General features: G+C 45.3%; 2 protein-coding genes across 4 annotated transcripts in view; both read left to right on the forward strand.

Annotated features, from left to right (window-relative positions):
* The window catches only part of AFAP1L1 (actin filament associated protein 1 like 1), a 57,789-nt gene extending 50,704 nt beyond the window's left edge, over window positions 1-7,085 (forward strand). Inside the window, exons 17-19 of one of the 3 annotated variants that reach the window (XM_084780847.1) lie at window positions 1,081-1,259; window positions 3,210-3,341; window positions 5,815-7,085. In XM_084780847.1, the coding sequence (XP_084636973.1) occupies window positions 1,081-1,259; window positions 3,210-3,341; window positions 5,815-5,838 (335 nt within the window). In that variant the 3' untranslated portion in view covers window positions 5,839-7,085. Of the gene's footprint in view, window positions 1-1,080; window positions 1,260-1,888; window positions 3,048-3,209; window positions 3,342-5,814 lie in introns of those variants that run through there. The other 2 variants (XM_084780848.1, XM_084780849.1) reach the window with 2 other exon arrangements.
* A 4,481-nt stretch (window positions 7,086-11,566) lies between these two features.
* GRPEL2 (GrpE like 2, mitochondrial) lies at window positions 11,567-20,997 on the forward strand. Its single transcript, XM_084780851.1, has 4 exons — window positions 11,567-11,715; window positions 16,315-16,468; window positions 17,617-17,698; window positions 20,373-20,997. The coding sequence occupies exons 1-4, from the start codon at window positions 11,642-11,644 to the stop codon at window positions 20,735-20,737; spliced, it is 675 nt and encodes a 224-aa protein (XP_084636977.1). The 5' UTR covers window positions 11,567-11,641; the 3' UTR covers window positions 20,738-20,997.
* The last annotated feature ends 4,031 nt before the right edge of the window (window positions 20,998-25,028 follow it).

The raw sequence follows: 25,028 nt of genomic DNA on the forward strand, positions 1-25,028 counted from the left end.
AAAAACCAAAAACAAACAAACAAAAAAAAACCAAAAAAAAAAACAAAACAAAAAACCACCTAATGGAAGTTAACAAATGGAGATGATGTGCCCTGAGCTAGAGCTGTGCTCATTGGTGCAGTGCTTGCCTGGCAGTCACAAAGCCCTGGGCTCAGTCCCCAGAACCACATAAACCAGGTGTGGCAGCACACGCCATAATCTCAGTGCTTTGGAGGCAGGGAGATCAGAATTCAGGGTCATTTTACACTGCATAGTTTGAGGCAAGCCTAGGCTACGTGAGACCCTGTTTCTTTTAAGTTTTTTTTTTTTTTAACTGTGGAGCTGTGGGCGTAGGTCTGTAGCAGAGCCTTTTCTAGTGTGCAAGCACTTATGTTCAACCTCCACTGCACCCCCCATATCCCCTCCCTGCAGACAAACACACAAATGGAGCTCCTTAACATGACAAAAGTATTAATGAAGATTTGTCAGCTTAAACTAAATAAGCACCAAGGTCCTCCTGGAAAATCTGGTCTGTGGAAAGCTCTGTACTATGACTCTAGTAAACAAGTCACAGAAACCAAAATCACACTGGCATGTGCAAGCTGAAGACTGAGAGAGGTCAGGTATGTGTGGTGAAGTACAGGGAAACAGACAGTTTAATTCTCTTCCCCTTTGTGGTGACATAGTGGCTGTGTATGACAAGCCTTCAACCAGTCCTCCCGGACACTGCAGCAAGAGGCGAGGGGTGTCTCTTCCCAGTGACCACGACCAAAACCTCAGGATTTGCTCCTTATAAACCAACTCTAAACCGATCACTGTGCATGGATGATAGAGGGGATTAAGCCAGGCTGGAGTCGATGGGACCAACCCACTCAGTGCAAAGGGAATGAGAGGGCAGTGATGGTTCTACAGCTGGAATATTAGGGTGCTATTTGCTGAAGACAGAGGCTGAACCAATAAAGACCACACCACAGAGCGTGGCTGGTAAGCCACCTCAAAGTCTGTCTTTGACTTGGACCCATAGTGCTGGTAAGACCCTGCAGGAGAGACAGACGGGCTCTGAGGCCCCACAGACTTTCTCATCAGTGTCTTTGGACTCAGGAGCAAAGCTGAAGGCCTTGGAGGAGGCTGTGGCCACTGTGGAAGCACAGTGTCGTGCCAAGGAAGAGCAGAGGATCGACCTGGAGCTGAAGCTGGTTGCTGTAAAGGAACGCTTGCAGCAGTCCCTGGCAGGAGGGCCCGCCCTGGGGCTGTCCGTGAGCAGCAAGAGCAAGAGCCAGGTGAGTGAGTGCGGTGCCTCCCCCACAGGGCAGCCACTTCTGAGCCCCTCAGACACTGTGTGCACACCCATGTTTGTTCTCACTCCCAGCTGTGACAGTCACAAGTGTCTCCAGAAAACGACAGCTGTCCCAGGAGAGCAGGGTTACCCATTAGGATGCATCACTGTGGGGGCTGGAGAGATGGAGAGAGGGCTGAGTTCAATTCACAGCAACCACATGGTGGCTCACAACCATCTATAATGTGATCTGATGCCCTCTTCTGGCCTGCAGGTGTACATGCAGACAGAGCACTGTATACATAATAAAAAATAAATAAATAAATAAACGTTTAAAAAAAAAAGAAGGATGCATTACTGTGAATTGCCAAGGGTCATATCCATTCTTCATCTGCATACCACTGAACCGCGCATGCACACATAAGAGCGAGACAGAGACAGAACATGCATGTGTGTGGGTCCTTATTTGTACAATGTCTGTCTCCTGCCCCAAGTAATTTTGTATTTCTATTAAGAATTAAGGGACAGGGGTGTAGTGTAATAATAAAGCACATGCCTGGCATGTATGAAGCATTAGATCATCAGCACCAAAAACAATCCATGGGAGTTAGACTGCGTCTGTCTTATCCCTAGCCTCATAGAGTCTGTATAACCGGAGGATAGCAAGTGTTTGCTGAATGATGAGACGCCTTCCCTGCTCTCACACGACACTGACTTGTCTGATAAGTATGGGCTGTCCTTGGGAGCTCTGTTCCAAGCCACTCTGTCTGGGCAGACCACACCCCATGATCTGAAGCCACCTGACACTCCTCTCTTTGGGGCCATTATTAGCATCATTTTACAGACAGAAAGCCTGATTCACAAAGGGCTCGGGGAGCATCAAGAAGACTTTCCTCCATCCCAGCTGCTGCTTCTCAGCATCACACCCAGTGCTCTCCCACACCTCTGAAGATAGACAAAAATAATAGTCTTTTCTAAATGCCTTGCAGTGTTAGCTGTTAGGATTTCACACTGCCTTAGTTAAGGCACTATTGCTGTGATGAAACACCATGACCAAAAAGAAAATTGGGGAGGAAAGGGTTTATTCAGCTTATACTTCCACATCCTAGTCCATCACTGAAGGAAGCTAGGACAGGAACTCAAACAGGGCAGGAACCAGGAGGCAGGAGCTGATGCAGAGACCATGGAGGGGTGCTGCTAACTGGTTTGCTCCCCATGGGTTGCTTAGCTTGCTTTTTTTTAGAACTCAGCACCACCAGCCCAGGGATGGCCCCACCCACAATGGGCTGGGCCCTCCCACATCAATCACTAACTAAGAAAATGCCCTACCTGCTTGGCTGCAGCCTGATCTTATTGGGTTGAGGCATCCTCCTCTCAGAAGCTTGTGTTGAGTTGACATCAAAGTAGACAGCACACACACTTATGGAGTTGAATATTAATCCGAATATTAAGCAGCATACTAAGCAGATTTAACAGCGAAGCTAGTGTAGACAATAGGACATGACAACAGGGAGAAGTTAAGTGCATACACATGAAGCTCTGTATTTAATACATGAAACTTGTGTTTATTAAATGAAGCCAGCAGCACCACCCAAAAGAAACCATGCGGCTATGGGATTTGAATGCCAGCTCTCATACTAAGCAACCAAGTAGTCTCACTCAGACACTTGACCTTCCTGATTTCATCCATAAAATGGGGTGATTAAGTAAGAGAAGCTACTTCACAGGCTTGTGTGAAAACCCACTCATATGATGCCTGCCTGGTGCATAAAGGGCTCTGTGATTTTTTTTTTTTTTTTGGCCTGTCACTGTCTTTACTCCAAAGCTCCCAGCATCTTCTGCCCATCCCGTGCCCTGCTTGGTACTGGCAGGTTTGCCCAGTGCTTTCTAATGTAGCTTCTAAGTGTAGGTTATATATCTCACCTACTTAATTAATGGTTTTGTTTGCCATTAGCAGGAAACTACAAGTAAACCCCAAAGCAGTGTCCCAGAGCAGCCTCTCCCTGTCAACTGTGTCTCTGAGCTGAGAAAGAGGAGTCCATCCATTATAACCTCCAACCAAGGAAGGGTGCTACAGAAGGCCAAGGTAAGCCAGGAGCTCAGCTAAATGGCAAGTCATACATCTGGGTCTTTTTATACAGGACACATCCTCCAAACCCAGAACACCACCTAGGGAGAAAGGCGAGGGACTGCTGGATAGCCATACAGTAAAGCCAGAATTTTCACCCTTCACTAACATGGTTCTACCAAGCTGTCAGCTAGTTTCTGAGCCTAACAGCATTTCAAGGTAGTAAGGAGACAAGATCGGGGGTAATGGAGCTGGCCCAAGGCTAGGCAAGGAGCCAACACAAGGGCAGAGAGACTCAGGGATCACTTTATGAAGCTGGTCCTCAACCTCCCCTGTGTGATTGTTGGGGACAGCTGTTAGGCCATTTGGGGGCTTTAGAAAAGCCTATGTATTATCTATCAAACACACCAACACATTTCTCAAGATACAAATATAGTAGGTTATAAGAACACATACACTATAGAACAGAAAACACCTTATGTCAGGCCAGATCAGGTTTTGCGATGAAATGAGTTTGTTGAAACACATAGAAATTGTGCCTGTTTCAGGATTTTATGGATTTCAGAAGATATAGGTACAATGAAAAACAAATGTTCAACACGGAGCACAGTGGCACATGCCTACAATCCTAGCACCTGAATCTGAGGCAGAGGGAGCATGATTTCTAGACCAGCCTGGACTATGTAGTAAGACCCGAGACAGACAGAAAGACAGACAGACAGACAGACAGACAGAGAGAGACAGAGACAGAGAAAGAAAGAGACAGAGAATATGAGAAGGAGAAGCAAGCAAGCTCAGCCAGTGTGCCCAGTAAGCCTCAGGGGAAACTAACACTGACATTTTCTTGGGTACTTTGATCTAGAAGTAACCAACCTTACTGCCTAAGAGGTGTGGAGATCAATAGGTTTTCTCTTCTTTAAGATGAAAGCTACAGCTGGGTGTGGTAGCTCATGCCTATAGTCCCAGCAGCACTCAAGAGGCCGAGACAGGCAGATCTCTGTGAGTTTGAGGCCAGCCTGGTCTACAAAGTTAGTCTGGGACAGCCAAGGCTACACAGAGAAACCCTGTCTCAAAAAAACAAAAAAGAAACCTTGCATAGCAAGGGACCCACACAAGGCCTTCTTTCGCTGATGGGCTGGGGAAGATAACAGCTCACATGCATTCAGAAATGAAGACTATGATGCCAGGTCATAGTACGTACTTTGGAGTAAAATAAGCAGAGGCAGAGGAGGAAAGGTGACTAGTGATTGGGGTGGGTATTACTCATTGATAGCAAATGTCCCCCTCCCCTTTTTTTGCAGTGGGTCATTAATAAGCAGAGACCTGAGTAAAGTGTAAGGGAATAAAATAGGGTTGAAAGCATGTGCTGAGTTACATGTTTGTGGACAATGGAGAGGCAAGGGTGAGCACTAAGAGTGAGACAGAAGAAGGAATGACCAGGCCAGGGCAGCCAGGCCCAAGAGCCAGCGAACTCCTCCTGTAGAGGGCAAGAAATATTTTACATACTGTAGGCTATACGGTCTGTTTCCCATCTGCCACTGTGGTTGGAAAGCAGCCACAGACACTAGCTAACATGTGAAAAGTATGACTGTCTCTCCATAAAACTTTACTTACAGGCACTGAAGTTTCAATTCTGTATCACTTTTACCTGTCACAAGATACTGTGATTCTTTCAGTATTTTTTCCAAACACTTAGAAATGTGACAAACATTCTTAGCTGGCAGGTTGTATGAAAGCAAGTAAGCCAGACTGAGTCAAAAAGCTACAGCCAGGTCGTCATCTATAGACTTCAGACCAGGGGAGAAACTGTTGGTTTTAACATACTGGGCAGATTGGAACAGACTTTTGGATTTGTTTGTTTGTTTTTCAAGACAGGGCTTCTCTATGTAGTCCTGGCTCCTCTGGAACTTGCTCTGTAGACCAGGCTAGCATCAAACTCAAGATATACCTACCTCTGCCTCCCAAGTTCTGGGATTAAAGGCGTGTGCCACCACTGCCAGGCTTGAGAAGATTTTTTTAAATACCAAGTACATTTTTCAAAGGCTGTTCTGTTATTTGAAGAGATGGCTCCGTGGTTAAGAACAGTTATCTTTGCAGAGGACCTGGATTCAGTTCTCAGTACCTACCAGGCACACACATGGTGCACAGACCGACATGCAAGCAAAACACTCATACACATAAAACAAACAACAACAACAAAAGTCCTGGTTAGATATGTATTCCAAGCACTTTGGAGACTGAGGCTGAGGCAGGAGCATCACCGTGAGTTGGAGGCCAACCTGATCTACATAGTGAAACCTTCTCACCATCACACAGCAAAAAGCTATCCTGACTACTCTGCTGAGAATAGAGAAAGGGACTTAAGGTCACAGAGACTGAGGAGCTAGCCTGGCCAGTGGAGCTAGTCACCCAAGAGTGCCGTTAGAGTTCTAACCTACAGTCCCACTAGAACCCTCAACAAACTGATTTTTCTCATCTTTCTATGCTTTAGGAATGGGAAATGAAGAAGACCTAGAAAAGTATGAGAATTCCATCCTAAAGGAGTATCATCAGCTTGTCCATCAAAGGAGGAAATATTTTCTTCACAGAGACATCAGGAAAAGACTGGAGCACCCAAAAGACCAGCTCGATTGTCTGCATGATGTTAGGGGCTGTGGGATAGGAGAAGAGGAGACGTCCTTCTAGCTTTACAAAGGGTGGAGGTGGGAGTGGCAGGAAATAGAAGTGTGCACAGTTGTAAAGATTTTGTTAGGTATCTTTTTCCTTCCCAAGCAATGAAGCACATAAGTCATTCCATCCTTTCTCTGCACCCCAGTCCCAGTCCTTAAAGCAAAGGAAGACAGTGTTGAAGCGCTGCTAGCGTCTGATGAAAGAACCCACTCCATCGCCTGGTCACACGCAGGCAGGCTGCATTCCTATTGGGCATTACAGACCACCTCTGGGCATGGGTAATGGACTGGACACTCAATGTATTCCTGCCTGCACAACAGTGAACAAAAGCTATTGAAAACGTAAAAATCCCAGTCGTTCTTCATCTGTTTTCAAGCCAGGCAGACTACAGCCACTAGAACCTTCCAGGTTTCAGTATTTTTAAATCAGATTATCTGGTAATTCAAAGGGTAAAGAGAGTTGACCAGCTGGCTCATTTTAAATGAACGGTGGCGGAAGTGTGGAGTTCTAATGCCAACACACTGTCGCATGCATTGGAGGAGAGTCATTTGCTGTCAGTCAAGTCCTTACCTATTTAATGTGACACTGAGGCTCCTGGGACTGTGGTTGGAAGACTTAAGTCTTTAGCCTAAGGAGGCCTTCATATTGTACTAGGAGGCACACAAGCCTATTTCCTTATCTGCTACAAAAATGAGACTATTAAGGAAAACCAACAGGATGGTGGCTCACTTCTGCCACAAGGGTGCTAAGCCTTTTCCAAACACTTGATTTTTTTTTTAATAGAACTTCTAGTTCTTTTCTTTCTTCTTCTTTTTTTTGTTTGTTTGTTTGTTTGTTTTTGTTTTGTTTTTTCGAGACAGGGTTTCTCTGTGTAGCCTTGGTTGTCCTGGACTCACTTTGTAGACCAGGCTGGCCTCGAACTCAGAGAGATCCGCCTGCCATTGCCTCCCCAAGTGCTAGGATTACAGGAGTGTACCACCATGCCTGGCGGCAATCTGTTATCTATGCCACTTAAGACTGTTTCAACACTGGGCTTTTAGGTCTGTTCTTAACATATTCATCTCCAATAAAGATGAAACTGTTCAACTCTGAGAGGTCAAAGGGTAGCTGGCACTTGTGGGGGTGGGGGCGTTGTATGTCCCAATACCCAGTGGTTTGCTAGCCTTGATAGTCACTGACCTAAGGCGTGTCATACCTCAGCCTCTCTGAAACCTTGCCAGCCTTTGAAGTAGCTGGACACCAAAGCAGAAAGTCACCTGACGCTGGTAGGGCACATTACGGGTCATGGTCCTGGGTCCAGATAGGGCTGTCTGCTGCTAACTGACAGGATGATCTCAGCAAAGTCACTTAACCCCTCTGGCTCTCACTGTGAGAACAGGCAAAGTGATTGTCCTCCCCTCCTGGTGGGTTTTTAATGAGATCATTCATGGGAAACATCCTCTATGTTGTTTAAAGTTGGAAATGCTCAAGTCACAAGTGGATTTTAGTATCAGATGAGAAAGGTCTGAATCAAAAACCTTTGTTTTGTAAAGGGGAAAAGTTATTTAAATAATAACAGCTATCAAAAGGCATTCAGTCCAAAGGGAGGGTTTTCATTCCAGATTCCACCTGTGTGTCTTCAGTGTCAAAGAGCCAACATTTGGGCTGCCAGTACTTTCTTTAAAAAATGTATATTCTGCAGTGGTGCCCACTACTGTGTCTTACGTATCCGTCACGTTCTTTCTTAGGCAGTGATTTTAGGGTTAAATGCCTTTTCCACAAGTAGATCCTGAGCTCAAAGGAGGAAGTACTCTGCATCATTAATCATTAACACAAGGACATGCCACCTGCCAGTCACTAAGCCTGTGTCACCCAAGGCCCATTTCAGAGCACACCTAGAGTTCACCTTCTAGAAGACATTTCTCCTTAATCATTTTTGGTTTTGTTTTGTTTTTGTTGTTGTTGTTGTTTGGTTTGGTTTGGTTTGGTTTGGTTTGGTTGGTTGTTTTGGTTTTTGAGACAGGGTTTCTCTGTGTAGCCCTGGCTGTCCTGGACTCACTTTGTAGACCAGGCTGGCCTCGAACTCACAGCGATCCACCTGTCTCTGCTCTTGTCTCTTAAATAGTGCCACCCGAATCCAGCAAGCTGACCCAGCGGTTGTAAGGGGGCTTGCTGCCAAGCCTGAGGACCCACATGGTTAAAGGGTGGAAAGAACCAATTCCCTTAAGTTGCCCTCTCATCTCCACGCTGTGGCACTCATACCCACCTAACCCTAAACATGCACTCGCACACACTCTAAATAAATGTATAAAAGAAAAAATTAAATAGTAGCCAGCCGTGATATTTATTGCCTTTCTAAGCATTATGCCTGTATTTTACACTAAGATTCTGTAAGATCAGTTAAATCATTTATTTTCTTGCAGTTCAGTATGATTCTAGAACCATTATTAACTCCAAATTTCCATTTCTGTGGATCTTCATGCAGTAGCACACTTGCACCTAATAAACATACAAGTAAAAGCTAAATTCAAGGTCAGCCTGGTCTATATAGCAAGTTTAGGCCAACCAGGGCTACACAGACTATCTCAAAGCCCACATATGCATGTGCATTTTTATGAATGGATGCATGTATGTAGGGACTTGGTCTAAGCTGTGTAGCTAAAAGAACTGTAAGCACAATCACCAAAGCAAGCACCAGCTCCTGTACTCGCTTGTTAAAATGCCTTCTTTGATTCTGTTTTTTCAATGATAGGCCACAGGTCTGAGAGGGACATAAGTCCCAGCCTTCCCAACACTGACATGTTAAGATTCCTAGTGTCACCTGTCCTCGATAGGGAACCTTACACCACTGATCAGAGCCTCAGGTTTCTTATCAGGAAGAGTTAATAACCCCCACTTAAACTGCATCTCATAGAGCACCACATGAGCATGATGGTGTGTCGGCTGTCACATCAAAGCTGGACCTTAAGATGAGATCAAAGATACAGAAGACTGCCTCTGTCCTCGTGAAACTCAGGAACAGGCAGAGGACAAAGTGACTAAGTTGTGATAGCAGGAGTAAGCTGTATTTTGGTGAGGATTCAGAGACCTTCCCCCCCCACACACCCTTTTTTTTTAATGATTCTTATTCATTTTGGCCTCAGGGTATACCTAGTAACTAAGATGGAAACCTCACACTAGTTCATTTTCACCCTCTGACATCCTTTCATCAAATCGCCTCATTTTTTTTTCTTAAAGAAGAGTCATATTAAACCCCATACTTGGGAAGCAGAGACAGGCAAATCTCTGAGTTCAAGGCTAGCCTGGTCTACAAAGCAAGTTCCAGGAAAGCCAGAACTACAGAGGGGAAACCCTGTCTCAAAAAAACAAGAGAGGAGCTGGGCGTGGTGGGGCACACCTTTAATCCCAGCATTTGGGAGGCAGAGGCAGGCGGATCGCTGTGAGTTCGAGGCCAGCCTGGTCTACAGAGCGAGTCCAGGACAGCCAAGGCTACACAGAGAGACCCTGTCTCGAAAAACAAAAACAAAACAAAACAAAACAACAACAACAACAAAAAAGACAAGAGAAACCTTGTCTTAAAAAAAAAAAACAAGAGAGGGAGAAGAAAAGTGTGTGAGTGTCTCATGTAGCTCTGGCTGGTCTAGAATTTGATGTGTAGACCTGGCTGGCCTCAAACTGGCAGAGATCTTCCTCCCAAGTGTTGGGATTAAAGTCATACAACACTACACCTAGCATCTACATCTTGGGCTGGTAAGATGGCTCAGTAGATAAAAGATGCTTGCCACCAAGCCTGATGATCCAAATTCAATCCCCAGGACTTACAGTTGTGTGTAGAACTGACTACTGCAAATGGTCCCATGATTACATGCATTCATGCATGTGCCCATATACATACATTTACACATGTACAAAAACTAAAATGTATATCTTTACTAGCACCATCCAACTTCATTAATTCATTTAAGTAGTATTTATTGGGCACGAGGGAAAAAATCAGCGATCAAGAGACACCACAAAACTCAAATTCTACTTTATTTTTTGGACCACAAGATGCACCTCCCCCCCCCAAAAAAGTAGGGAGGTGGGAAATCAGAGTGCACCTTATGGTCTGATTGCTGTTTCTGTTCTCGTTTTACTGCTCTAAAAACTGATCGTCCGAAAAGTACAGTAAATTGCAGAAAAGAAGCAAGACACAATATTAAGAAAATAGGATGGCCAGGCATGGTGGCACACGCCTTTAATCCCAGCATTTGGGAGGCAGAGGCAGGCGGATCGCTGTGAGTTCCAGGCCAGGCTGGTCTACAAAGCAAGACCAGGACAGCCAAGGCTAACACAGAGAGACCCTGTCTGGAAAAACCAAAAAAGAAAAAAAAAAAAAAAAAGGATGTAAGCACAACAACTTGCATCACGTAGTTGGGTTTCTCTGTATACTACCTAAAGTGATGGGAGTGAAATGGTCTGCACTGCAATCCCAGCGCTGAAGAGAGTGGCACCCGAGTTCAGGGCTACATAGTAAGACCCTTTGACAAGAACCAGAATAAAAGCATTCCATCCTCTCTTGCCTGGGCTCTTCCAACAGCCTGTCTTCCCTGACTCTTTTCACATCCATCAGTTTCCTCTTAACAGCAAAGTGACTTTTTTCTAGTACTGAGGAAAAGTCTGGCATGTGCTAGGCAAGCACTCGACCACTGGTAGCCGTAGCCCCCAGCTCTCCCGAACTTTGAGACCGTCTCAGTAAATTATTCGGGTTGGACTCGATCTCGTGATCTTCTTGCCTTAGTGCGGAGTAGCTGGGATTACAAGCCTGAGTCACCATACCTGTTGTCAAGGTACTGCAATCATAATTAGACACCACGTACAGTAGGGTTTAGATTTTGAGGAAACAACATGAACCATTGTGAAGCAGGAGAACAAGTCATGGAAGAAAAAATTGTGGGAGGGACTGGGTGCAACCAAGGTGCGGTATTTAACCATTCACATGACCCGTACACACTAATTCTCCAGCCTCACGTTACCATACCCCTTCCCCGTATTTTAATCCTTTCCCTCTTCACTGGCTCGCTCTTTACAACGGCGGTCATTCCCGTGGCTACTTTTCACCTCTTTTCATCTAGTTGTTCGGCTTGTATTCTAGTCTTTCCTTTGCAGTTTTGTGTGGCCGTGTACTTGTTAAGTCGCGTACATGACTGATGCCCTTGTGAAGTCAGAGGACCCGCTCTGTCCAAGTGGGTCACAGGATCGAACTCACATGATTGAGGCTTGGCGGCTAGCGAGCGCCTCCTTCCGCTGAGCCATCTCGTCAGCCCTGTATTCTAAGCTTTCACAGCGCCGCGCCCCTCGCGTTTAAGCACTGGGTCACATTTTACGCTTGAAATGTCATGTTCGCTTCTCGAGGATGAGGTGAGGACCCACTGCATTCACCATGAACCTCGCACCTACTATGAGACTCTTGGGACAAACATCCACAGGACAAGTTCAATTCTGCGAGCCCGGAATGTGGCTCCAGCCCGGGAAGAACGGGGGGGGGGGGGGGGGGAGGGACACGCACAGGAAACCGGAAGTCCCGCGCCTACACCGGGGGGTGGGGTGAGGGGGCGTGGTTTTCCGATGAGCGCGACTCTCCACTTGGCTCGAGTGCGCGTGCGTAGTGTAGACGCTCTGTCTGGAACATGGCGGCGCGGTCGCTGTGGGCGGTGCAGCGGCTGCAGCGCCTCCTGGCCTCGGGGACCGTGTCAGAGAGCAGGTAAGAGGGCCGGCGGGGCCTGCAAGCAGTAGCGTGGACGCAGCGTTGGGCAACTGTGGGGAGGATGGCGAGGGCTAACCCGGTGCCGCCGAGGACCGGCCTCAGGTCCCATGACCCGGCATTCACGCCGCATCTCTTGCGAGGGTGGCTGAGGCCCAGAGGCGCGCTTTTTCCCAGTCAAAGGAGATAAGTGGATCCGAGGCCACGTCCCGGGAGGTAGAACCCCAAACATGACTGAATCCGAGAAGAACTCTTTCCCAGCCCCCGCTCACCTGTTTCTTCCAGGGATGGATGTATTAAGTTTCTTAGCCAGACTCCATGTGGTCTTAGGGGAGTCAGTCTCTCCCACCAGGAACGTCGCTTTACCTGTGTATAAAAAGAGGGCGTTTGACCTGGTTTCTCCTAAAGGCCTCCCCATCAGTCTTAGGAATACTTTCAACTTACAGTCGCCGTCAGCGGACTACAGAACTATGCCTAGTTATTTTTGTTACTTCATATTTAGTAACTGAGGAAACTGGAGTTTAAGAAAATTTGCTGAAATTTCCAAACTTAAGTCTTAGTGCAGTTAACCCTGTTGCGGTTCTTGAACTGGTGGTTTTGTGTTAGTGGACACGGTTGATTATTCTCAGGGGATATTCCTGCGAATGAATATAAAGGCTGTCTTTGAGTTAGAGATCTCTGACTTGTAAATTAGCTTCGGGGAAACCCAGGAAATTTGCATGTCCATTTGTCACTCTTTTTTTTTTTTAATCATAATGCCTGACCTAACACCTGCACTACCAGAGCTATGAGTCAGTTGGATTTAATGCTTAGGGCGGGGTGATTTGCTTTTAAACCTTTGACAGTTTGTTGGGTAAGATAAGGAAATAGTAAAGAAGAATTTCTTCCGAAGAAGTAACTATTATGAGCACTGACCCTTTCTCTTTAAACTGGCCCTATCTGGGACAGCTTTCTGCTTAACTAGGATAAATGTGGTTTTCTAAGAGAGATGGTCTTTGACCATGTGTAATTTGCCCAGACATGCGTATCTATGATAACTTTATTTTCTGAACCAAATATTTGGAAACATGTAGAATTGAATATCAAGCCATAATAAAATTCAAGACGAGCCTGAAAAGGCTGGAAGAGAACAGTTCTCTCACCTGTGTCTTAAAGCTTGCTCATCACTCTGCCTAGAGTGGTCTTTCTGTAAAGCAAACTTTTACCCCCACCTCCTTAAGCCTTCCTTTAGATTTCTTCCATCCCAGAGACCATTGTCCGATGTATCCCTGTTCATGTAAATGATGAACTGCTTGCTTTAAAGAGCTCTTGGGCTCTTGGACCCACAGATCAATCAAGTTGGTAGCTTTTCACTTGGAATAATTACTGGGATCTAGGAGGTGATGAAACTTCCTTAAATTAGAGGTCAGAACTGCCACAGTGCAAGATCTGCTCTAACTAGATCCCAGCCTACATTTCTATGTAAGCTGAACTAAACAACAGATATTTTAGTGATACTAAAAGCAAGGGTTCACACCCTATGTCCATAGTAGCCATGGACAGGTAGGTACACACACACACACACACACACACACACACAGTTTTATTGCAAGGTCTACTGGCAAGGAAGTCAAGAGCAGAAAGGTTGCCTCTTTCCCTGGTCAATTGATAGGGGACTTTATAGGGACAGGGGTTGGTTTTCATTTGGGTGGTGAGAATGAGAAAGATCTAGGGTTCTTTTGTGCCATCGTGAATGCCGTCATGCCCTTTCACAAGTCATGTGTTTCTTTTTAGGGGGTGATTATGTTTTGTGCTTAGGATTTGGGGCTTGTGATATCAAATGTCATTGACAAGGCACACTGGCTTGTGTGTACGCCCATTCTTTGTTTTGTTTTGTTTTATTTTGTTTCTTGGTTTTTTGAGACAGGGTTTCTCTGTAGTCATGGCTGTCCTAGACTCCCTCTGTAGACCAGGCTGGCCGAACTCACGGCAATCTGCCTGCCTCTACCTCCCGAGTGCTGGGATTCAAGGCATGCGTCACCACGCCGGCCTTTTCCAGTTGTTTGTTTGTTTGTTTGTTTTGGTTGGGAATGCCCATTCTTAAAAAGCCTGTTTGAAACTGCCCCCAATGGATCCAATAAGCAATTCCTGAAAAACAACTTCAAATGCTTTGTTAGTTTAGGGATTTATGTCCATTTTATTAGCTGTGCAAAATTGTAGGCTACATAACTAGTTGAACAAAACCTAGTTGGCTAAAACAAGGTGCTGTTTTAGTGACCTGTTTAGTCCATAAGCTGTACCAGTCAGAATTTCTCTTTCCACAGCACAAATCATCTTCCCTCCCTGAAAGCCTTACAGCTTATGGTCACGAAGTCTTAGCCAAGCCTAACTCAATTCCTTTTACCCATTCTCCGCTTCTGTATGATAGAGTTAAACCAGAGAGAGCTGTGTAACTTTGCGTGGCTTCATGGTGCTAACTGTCCTGGCTCAACAGAACACCAGCTCTGTATGTGTGTTTCTTTTGTTTTGATTTTGTTTGGGGGGGGGGTGCGGTTCCTAATATGCTACCAGAAAGATCTGCTCATATCGGCCTCCCAGTACCTGAGACTACAGGTAGTCTCATGCCACTATGCCCAGCTTAACTTTGTGGTCTTGAACAAGGCATAAACCTCAGGCTTCTCATCTTGAGTTTTTTCATTGGTAAAGTAGGGTTTATTGTGGCGAGTGGAGAAAGTCCTGAGTGAGTGAAGTCCTGAATAAATGCGTGTGTTGACATGAGCCAGCCATACCAAAAACTCCAGTGCCTCAGACCCATGGAAGAATGGCAAAACCTTCCTCCTGGAGTGACATTTGGAGACATTACAAAGCCTTCCTCAGGACAGAGTGGGAGTGTTAACACTGTGTTCAGGAAAGGGTCCCTGTAGCTTTCTCCCCTCTGGAGATTTACAGCCCAAGACTGCTCCCCTACAGAGACTCCTCCCACTGAGGTTAACTAAACCTGCCCCCTTGATCCAGCTGTATGCCATAAGCCCTGCCTCTGGGTTTATCTGTATCTGATAACCCACCCCACCTTCCCAGATGTTAAACAACTGTATAATAAGCTTGCTGAGCTTCCAGGGATCTGTGGTTTCTCCCATAGTGAGCCCAGACCACCTGACCCCAGCTTCCTGTCTGCCTTTTCTTCTTTCCCTCACTGCCCCAGTCAGGTCCATTGGTGGAGTGAGGCTGGACATTACAGATTATAATAGCATTTATTTTGTATTAGCAGCATTATTCATTCTGGCAGAAAATAAGAAACCCGGTGTTCATCAGTTGATAAATGGATAAACAAGTGTGGCATGTGTGCACAGTGAGCTATTACTTAGCAATAAAAAGTAACCAATTACTGGTAGATGCAGTTGAGGAGGCGCCTAGTGAGAATTTCCCTAGTGAGAATTTCTCAGCACTCAGGGAAAAGGAAAAACTTGTTTAATTAGCATGCTATTGTTTTAGAGAGGTCCAGCCCTGATCTGAACGGTTTCATGTTCTGTGTAAGGTTAGACATTGTCATAATCTCCTGACCACCTTAGGGGGCCTTTTTATCCTTACCCCAAAGGAGATTTCCCAGAGCTGAGCAGGTGTTACCGAAGCTGAAATTTGCAGGTTTCTAGTTAAGACAGGTTCATCTTTAGCAAATAGAACATGTTGTCTAATCAGATACTGGGTGTGGTCGGTTCTCAGAGAAGAGCAGGTGACCCTGGGTGGGGTGGAGAAGCAGAAGCCCCCAGTTTAGTTTCAGAGCAGTGGCAACTTTCTTCTTCTATTTTTTTTATTCCTTTATAACCTAGTATCTCCTACTTGTCAGTAAATTCGTTCTATTCCTATTCTTTTTAATTAAAAAACTTGTTAGTGGTTTTCCCCCCCTTATCATAATTACCTAAGTGAGCCTGAAACACATTCTAAGTGAAAAACTGCTTCTGAGTGGCCATTTATTATGGTTTTGTTGATGTTAAGCATCCATAAAAGGCATGCCTGGAGAAAATGAAATATTGTCAGGCTTATCTGGAGCAAATGATATAAGAGGAAATGGTAAGTGATGTAATCAGTAAAGCCTTCATTTTATGATGACAAAGATGTTCTGAAGTTGTGATTTCAGAATTTGATTGACTCTAGACATGGTAAAAATGTTTAACTTTTATACTTTAAATGGTAAATTGTATGGCATGACAACTACATATCAATAAAATGTAAGGTGTATGGGAAGTTTTGCATGCGTGATGTCTGTGCACTACCTGTGTGCCTGCTGCCCATAGAAGCCAGAAGGCATCAGATGCTCTAGACCTCAAGTTACAGGTGGTTGTGAACTGCCATATGGATGCTCGGAATGTAATCCATGTCTTCTGGAAGAGCAGCCAGTACTCTTAACCTCTGAGCCGTTTCTCTCTCCCTAAAGCTATACTTTTAAGAGCACTTTAAAATTTACTTGTGAAAACATGAGGTGCTTAGGAAGGAGGTCATCGTTGTCACCAAGACTGAAAACTGGAGGGTTTCTGTGTGTGGTGTTTGGGGGCTGTAACTGTTGTGGTTTTGCATTTGTCTGGTGGCATTTTTTCATTATGTGCCACTGCCCTACCCTCTTAGGGGATGGCTACACCCATTCAGCACTGCTACCCAAAGAACTGCTGGGGAAGACTGCAGTTCTGAGGACCCTCCTGATGGACTTGGTCCCTCCCTTGCTGAACAGGCCTTAAGGCTAAAAGCTGTTAAACTGGAAAAAGAAGTCCAGGATTTAACAGTGAGTAGTAGATTTTATATTACTTGTTTATGTCTCTTCTCTGGTTTAAATGTTGAAGTAAAGTTTTTTGTTTGTTTGTTTCTTTTTTTAAAATAAATTTTCCTCTAAAATGGCTCTTTCATCTACTGCTCTCTTGCTAGTACTATTAGGCAAAAAGAAAGAAAAGACAGAAGGAAGGAATGAAAAAAGAAAGTTTGTGTGTTTTAAAATGTCACTTGGCTAAGGATAGTGCTTCCTTTGATTTCCTCTTGTGTCATAGCATTAGTTAGCTGATGGCTTGGCAGGGCAAAGGTGATACAGTGCCTGTCAGATGATGGAGAATAAATATTTGTTGGGTGTGTGAGGTCTTTGTACTGTGCTAGTCAGAGAACACGTGGCCTACTGGACATCGTTGTGTTTGAGCACTTGGAGAAGAGATAGATAAAGCAGAGTCATTATTACAGAGTAGAGCAGAGCCATTCGGGGCTGCTGGGTGCTGGGAAGCATGTCGTATGAGAGCAAGTAAAGAGGCCAGAAAGTAAAAGAGAGAAGAGGACTAAAGAGGCTAACTGCCTCGAAAGAGAATAGGTTTTTAAGATGTGTTCTTTGTCATATTTGAGTTGGAGTCAATGAAAGAAAGCTTGGCAGTGTTAGTTACCTAAGTATGAAACTGTTCTCTCTGAGTAAGGAACTTGAGACCTGATGTGATAAAGCTGGTCAGAATTACGTAGAAGCTACTGAAGGGAAGTAGGTTACTTCAGAATGTGAGAGCAGCCAGCTTCGAACTGTTTGTTTGTTTTTGAACAACTATAGTTTTGTTTTTGTTTTAATGATTTATTTATTATGCATACAGTATTCTGCCTGCATCTATGCAACCATCCAGAAGAGGGAAGCAGATGTCATTATAGATGGCTGTGAGCCACCATATGGTTGCTGGGAATTGTACTTGGACCTTTGGAAGAACAGCCAGTGCTCTTAACCTCTGAGCCATCTCTCCAGCCCCAACAACTGCTAATTTTAGTGGAGACTGAACCCCAGGCCTTGTGCATGCTGAGAAAGAGCCTTGTCACTGAGATGTATCCCCGACTCTGTTACAAGGGTGAAATTTATAAAGTAAGAGCATTCTTTCCCGCTGATTCTCATCCTTTGCTTTTGCTTTTGCTGTTTAGCTGAGATACCAGAGAGCTGTCGCTGATTGTGAAAACATAAGGAGACGAACCCAGAGATGTGTAGAAGACGCCAAGATATTTGGTGAGAGATGATTCACAAAAGAATAAACGTAGCTGAATGGCAGGCACCTTTGTAAACTGAGCGTAGTAGAAATACCTGTGAGGCCCCTGACTGGTCTCTTCTTCCTCCCCCCACTGTCTGCACAGGCTTTGTCTGCTGCACATAGGAAGGGTGGCGTGCTAACCACTGCGGTAATAATGCTGGCCTTTATTTTCCTAAGCATGTACAGCTAGTACATTTCCAATATCCTAGTCCATGCACAAATAATCTTTTCAGTCATTAATGAGCCAATGAATCATTAAGACACCCAGAGGAGAATCCAACAACAGTGCCTACCCAGGAGTGCTGAAGTGTGCTTAGTGTAAGAAGTATTGGGCTGGAGCCGCAGGGACAAGAACTCTTGGTTGCTGTCAGTACTCTGCGTGTGTGTGCGTGTGTGTGTGTGTGTGTGTGTGTGTGTGCGTGTGTGTGCGTGTGTGTGTGTGTGTGTGTATGTGTCCAAGTTTATAACTAGGCCAGCTGCTAGTTAGTATATACAGTTTTTAATTCCATGATTTTTTTTTTAAATCCAATTTTCTCTTTACCTACAGAACATAAAATCCTTGGCTTTTGCCTCTTGTCCCACAAAGCCTAAAATGCTTCCTGTGTGGCCTTTTACAGAAGACAGTTGTTGGCTGCTGCGCTATGGAAATGTCTGGTGCAGATAGCACGGTTTTAGCAATGGGGGAACTTCTGATGTCCCACCTGCTTGATGAGCAAGACGGATGGACACCAGAAGTCATGCTTTGATTAGAACTAGTGTATCATTAGTTACTCAAGAAATGGTAAGATATATGGGAACAAACTCATGTTAGCTAACTGCTACCCAGTTTATTACTTGACAGCAAAATGTATCTAGACAAAGATGTCATAGAAGTCATTGACCAAGAGATTTCCTCCTAGTGGCCAGGGATACTTAGGAAACTGAAGAGTTTGGGGGAGAAGTAGGTTTTTTATTTTTGTTTTCGTCTTTTGAGACAGGGTCGCTATGTAGACCGGGCTGGCCTCAAACTCACAGAGATTCCTGTCTCTGCCTCCCGGTGCTGAAATTAGAGGTGTGAGCTACCACACCTAGCAGAAAATACTACATTTTTAACAGATATGTCATGACAACTACATGGCCTCCTTGCAAACATAGTTTTAGCTAAATAGTAGTATCTTCTTGGTTACAAAGATGCATTTTTTTCTCCAAGAGATTACTACTTATTAAAATAACACAATAAATTGGGACTGGGGAGATGGTTCAGTGGGTAAGTAATTACTTGGCAAGCATGAAGTCCTGACTTGGGATACCCAGAACTCATGGGGCGGTGGGGGAGAGTCAGGTGTGACTAACCCCAGTGCTGGTGGGGAGGAAACAGGCAGATCCTGGGAGCTCACGGGCCCTCAGTTTAGAGGAAATGTTCACTCTGTGTCCAATAAAGGACTCTGTCTAAAACACCTAGAGCAAAACATCCTATGATGAGTCCTCCCTGTGTGCACATACAGATACAGATAAACACACACACATGTCACACACAAAATAACGCTAATACAGTAACAAGAATGCAGTCAGGGTCTCCGTGTGCCAACGAGAACTTGGACTTCTGTTCAGTCGAATTTCCACTATTTATTTCACTGACTTAGAAGCAAGGTCCCCCCTGGCAGTTCACAGGTCAACACCAAAGCTTGGTGCTCTGAATTGTCTACCTAAGGGCTGAAGACAGCTCAGTGGCAGAGCACTCACAGAGCATGTGCAGAGCCACAGGCTTGGGCCTCTGCTCACCACTCTCTCCTACTAAACTACAGGATACCACATTACTTCACAGGACACTCGAGTTTATTCTTTGCTTGTGACCCCATCTGCACACCTGGAAATGACTGGGCAGCTGCTAGTTTTGCTGCTGTTGGACTAACTTGAGTCAGGTTCCCTCTCTTCTCCTCAAAAAGCTCATCTGGGTCTCATACCCTGGAAGTTAAAGGGAGCATTCCTTCCTCCTCTCATCCGCTGCAACTGGTCAGTTTACTTGGCTCTCTCTGTGGGTGTTTCTTGTGCTTACCTGTGGCTGCCCATTTGGCTGTAACCCTGCCCACGGGTCTTTACTCTTCAGCAGCCTTTGCTGGGCATCATGCCATAGAAGGCTAGCGGTGACCAGCCCGTATCCCAGTCACAGTGGGAACATGGGTTCTCTCAGCGGCTTAGTTTTATTTTCATCTTGTAGCAGTTCACATCGCTTTAAAAGGTTCCTGTGGACTTTCCAGCACCTTCCTATCTAGCCAGGCTCAGGGACAGGTGGCTCTTGGCAGCCTTGGCATAGTGTTGGGTTTTCTTACCTTGTGCTCCCGACCCCTACCCTCCCAATAAAGTATTCCTATCTTACCTCTTGAGAATGCCCGCTGCACAGCTGATAGAAAACTGTTTAGTCTGTTTTATGTAGACTTACTTAGCCCAAGTTGTAACTCTTACCAGTTTCACAGGATTCCCAGAGATAGCTGTGTCCAAACAGACACACTTTGCAAAAAAAGCCACTGACTTGTTAGTTCTGCTGATCCCAGGTCCTGCATGGCGACCCTCCCTCTTCAGAAAAACAAGTGTAAAGTGTGCCTCTCTGGGCCCACTCAGACCCTACCCCTAGGGACAGCACTGTTCTCACACATGCATCGGGTTTCTCTGCAGGGATCCAGAGCTTCTGTAAGGACTTGGTGGAGGTGGCAGACATTTTGGAGAAGACTGCCGAGTGCTTCTCAGAAGGAGCCGAACCCGAGGACCACAAGCTTACTCTGGAAAAAGTCTTCCAAGGGCTGTCCCTTTTAGAAGCGAAGCTAAAAAGCGTGTTTGCCAAGCATGGCCTAGAGAAGATGGCACCCATTGGTGACAAATACGACCCTCATGAGCATGAACTCATCTGTCACATGCCAGCAGGTGTTGGGGTGCAGCCTGGTACCGTGGCATTAGTCCGTCAGGATGGCTACAAACTTCATGGCCGCACCATTAGACTTGCACAAGTGGAAGTGGCAGTGGAGTCTCAGAGAAGGCTATGAACAGGCCGCCAGGAACTAGTTACTCTCCCAGAGTGCAGGCGCCTATGTCTCCTTTATTTATTACGCTGGTTTGTATTATACATGAGGTCCTTCATGTGCTCTGCTTTGGATTTAGTCATATTGGCTTTATCTCTACAGTGTCTTATTGGGGTTAAGTGACCTGTTTTGGTCCCATCAGGAGCCTGCCACTAGGCATTTGAACAATGTGACAAGTGTCCTATGGCCTTCATCAAAATGTTTACAAAAATCATTTAAATTGGTACTCTGATGACTGAATCCAAAATTTTCTTAACTGTTTTCATCTAATTACTAGAATTAATACAGCATCTTATATCTTGTATTTTATGGGGAAAAGAGATGGTAAGGATTGGTTTGACATTAGGTACTTAGGTAACGATGCTTTACCCTTGTATAAATTTAGAGCATTTGGGTTGACATATATACAGAGAGGGTTTTCAAGGCTCTTTTTTTATTTTACTTTTCATTTAGTCTTTTTATTGTGCTTGTATTCCCTCCTAGGGATCACACTTGCATCGTTTCATGGCTGCCCCTTTCTGGTCCTGGTTCGGAAGGACTAAAGGGTCAGGCCAGTCTTCCTTTTTTGTTGTTGGTAAGGGGTATATGTTTATTAAACTGGTCTCAAGTCTATGAACAGGCAAGCCCTGGCTTCCTCGACAACACAACCCACTCCCAGGGAGACCAGAGCCTCCATACATCTCAAGTTCGAGAGACAGACATAGAATGCCAGGCATGATGGCTGAAACAGAGTGTTAAGGTGGATGATTTTTTTGCAACATATAATTTATACAAAAGTAATGCTGTTGCCTCCCTTGTGTGGACTCGGAATGAACTGGGCCAGCCTCCTTTCTGGATCGGGATGTGGAGCAGCTTTGGAGAAGACAAGGAACTTCCTTTAGCACCAATACAATCAAAGTCCTCAGACACATCGTAAAAATTCAGGGAGGCTTACCCCAAGCAGCTGCTGTCAGCTTCACCATTATATTTTTTACATCCTGAGTCAAAAGCACCCAAAAGGAAATTATATTTATAATTGACATAAAGAACAAAGTTGTCTTTTTTTTTCCCTTTTTCTGTACATGTTTTGTCAAGAAAGAGTGTAACACCGCTCTCTCACTGTCCACCTTGCAATACATGACATAGGGGCTCTATTCTTTGTGTTCCTCCTTGCTGAGCTGCATCTGCTGGAAGGTGGACAGCAAGGCCAGGATGCAGCTTCCCATCCACACAGAGTACTTGAACTCAGGTTGATCTTCATGGTACTGGGAACCGGAGCAGTGATCTGCATCCTGTTAGTTGCCTGGGTACATGGTAGTACCACCAGACAGCCTGTGTTAGCATAGAGGTCTATTGCACTTGGTGGAATTGAAGGTAAGTTCATGAATGCCGTAGTATTCCACAACTAGAAAGGAAGGCTGGGAGAGCACCTGGGGCAGCAGGATTGGTCCTTGCCAGTAGCGATGACCTGACCATCAGGTAGCTCTTCTCCAGGGAGAAGCGTGCAGCAGCAGGCACATCTTACTTGAAGTCCAGGACATCATAACACATCTCCTTGATGTTATGATTGATTTCCCACTTGGCTATGGTGAAGCTGTAGCTACACTTGCTCAGGAGGTTCACGAGTCATCTGTAAGGTCTTGTCCAGTTGGGTCCAGAGTCAGGAGCGTATAGGAGAGAACATAGTCCCTGAACATGGGCACAGTGTGGGTAACCCCATCTCCAGAGTCCATCATGATGCAGGTAATACCATCAGAGTTGTACAAGCAGTGCAGCCTTGGTGGCTGGGTGCTGATGGTCTGGAACACCAGCTGGGTCATCTTGTCATGATTGGCCTGGGGCTCAGGGAGCCTTAGTAAGCTGCACTAAGTGCGCCTCGAGGGCCACACTTGGCCATTTGTGTAAGGTGTGGTATTGTCTCTATCATCCAAGTTGGTGGTCATACCATCCTCCATGGGTCAGGATGTTTCTCTTGCTCTAGACCTTGTCACCCATGTAGGAGACCTGGCCAGTGCCCACCATTACACCCCAGTGTGTTGGACAACCCACCATGGAAGCAGGAGATGGCCTCGGAAGCATCCACACCTGTGATGTCAGCCTTGTTGGGGCCAGTGCAGCAATATCTGCTTCCATGGCAAATGGTGGCAGGTGGGGACCCAGTGGTGAAGGAGCTGAAAGAGGCTTGTGCTCACCAGGTGAACATGGATACTGCCGAGCTTCTACCCTTGTAAGCAAGGAGATATTTTTCAGCCTCTTGGGTATGAGGTAATTTTAGACAGGCAGACAACACCAACAGCAAATGACCCAAATACAGGTAATTACCTACAATGGCTAGTTCCACCAACCTTGACTCATGGCCTTTGTCAGATTTGCCCTGAAGTTCTATATTAGATTATATGGGCGAAGAATGACAAAAATGCCAGGCTGCCATTACTTTCCTGTTTAATAATGCTTGAGATGTGGCCCCACCTCCATAGTGGGGACAGACAAGTTACCTCCCAGAGCATTAAGATTTGTCTTTTTAGAGCACTGAGGATGGACTGCAGGGTGTCATGAATACTGGGTAAGCACTGCAACTGAGCTACACTCCCAGCCCCGATAGGCTTTGCTTCCTAGTTTTTGTATCCACCTAAAGCCATATTGTATGAACATCTACTCTTCTATGTATTAACCTTGTAAATTTTATGAGCCTGTATATTTTTGTCTTAATAACTGATGGTGTATAAATTACTTGTCCAGTAAATAATTTAATGAGTGAATAATACACAAGGTAAACTTTATAAAGGTTTACTATAAGAAAGCTTACTGCTGGGCACAATGGCACACGCCTGTAATCCCAACACTCTGGGAGGGAGAGGCAGGCGGATCTCTGAGTTTGAGGCCAGCCTGGTCTACAAAAAAGAGTCCAAGAAAGCCAGGGATACACAGAGAAACCCTATCTTGAAAAACTTTAAAAACAAAAGCAAAAGAGAAGATGAGAATGAGAAGTTGGTGTTATAAACTTACTTAGGAAATACTAAGTTGCACAAGCAAAATTTAGCACTCTGGCTCTTAGCATGCTTCTGCCAGGCAGACAGGATGGCCTAGGTTAACAGCTGCCTGGGGAAAGCGGTGCAGGTCTGTCTTGATATAACTGTGTTTACACTTTTAATTTCCCCCAGTTGTCCAAACAACTTGATTTCTGCCTCTGAAATGTGGTTAATGACTCAAAAGTGTAACTTGGAGCCAGGAAACTAGGCTGACAGGGATTTCTGTTCAGGGCTGATTCCCCCTTGTGCATTAGCTAGGAGCAGTCATGTCTTAATACTAGAAGAGCTTTTCCTTTTGTTTTTCAAGTCAGTGTTTCTCTGTAGCCTTGGCTGTCCTGGACTCACTTTGTAGACCAGGCTGGCCTTGAACTCACAGCGATCCACCTGCCTCTGCCTCCCGAGTGCTGGGATCGCAGGTGTGCTCCACTGCACCTGGCTGAGCTTCTCCTTTAGTAATCTCTATAAGGAGGAGAGACTTCTCCCTGAGAAGGCATGTTAATTCTATAGCCTTCCCTCACCCTTTCGGCTGCTTCTGAAGCTTAAAAATAAAGTCTGTTCTAAGACTAACCTCAAGAGCTAACCCTTCCAGAATCATTGTCTGGACTACACAGTAAACTGGCACAAGCTGGGCATGGTGGGGTATACTTTTAATCCCAGCACTCGGGAGGCACTCATGAGTCGTTCTCTGCACATTCAAGGCCAGCCTTGTCTACAAAACAAATCCAGCACAGCCAGGGCTATTACACAGAGAAACCTTGTCTCAGGTGGGGAAAAAAACAAACAAAAACAAAAAATCTGTTGTATACATAAGCACAAGAGTCCTTAAAATCTGGGTCTCGGTGTCAGAAAATTGGTCCTTAGATCACAGCCTGTTCTACACAACAGGGCTTCGGTCTAGAAGACGGAGTGTGGAGGAAACTGAGGAGTAAAGGGTCTGCTAGACATTGTCTGGGGTGCTTGGATACAGAAAACTTGGCCAGTGTAGCTTTCTTTTCACTTGTGTATTAAAAAAGGAAAAGTCAGCCTCTTGACTACTCATCACTGCAGTTTCCCAAAATAGCCAGCCCACTATATGCCAGAGAGTTTTGAGGTGGCATATTTTAGTCTCAGACTTCTAGTCATTTTCAGGTGGGACCCTCAAGAGCAGGACACCACACAGACATGTGTCAACGAAGCCATCCTTTGGTCCCCACCATCTCCACCAGATGTAAACACTTGGACAAAAGTAGAGCTTAGAGATGGTATAA

Source organism: Acomys minous, assembly GCF_964271855.1.
Source record: "Acomys minous genome assembly, chromosome: 4".
Taxonomy (NCBI): Eukaryota; Metazoa; Chordata; class Mammalia; order Rodentia; family Muridae; genus Acomys; species Acomys minous.

Bases quoted from the DNA above. Each gene is read 5' to 3' on its own strand.
- GRPEL2 (XM_084780851.1), top strand. From the start codon at position 11,642: ATGGCGGCGCGGTCGCTGTGGGCGGTGCAGCGGCTGCAGCGCCTCCTG. The intron at 11,716-16,314 runs GTAAGAGGGCCG...CTACCCTCTTAG, and splicing joins GGGACCGTGTCAGAGAGCAG to GGGATGGCTACACCCATTCA. The intron at 16,469-17,616 runs GTGAGTAGTAGA...TTTGCTGTTTAG, and splicing joins AAGAAGTCCAGGATTTAACA to CTGAGATACCAGAGAGCTGT.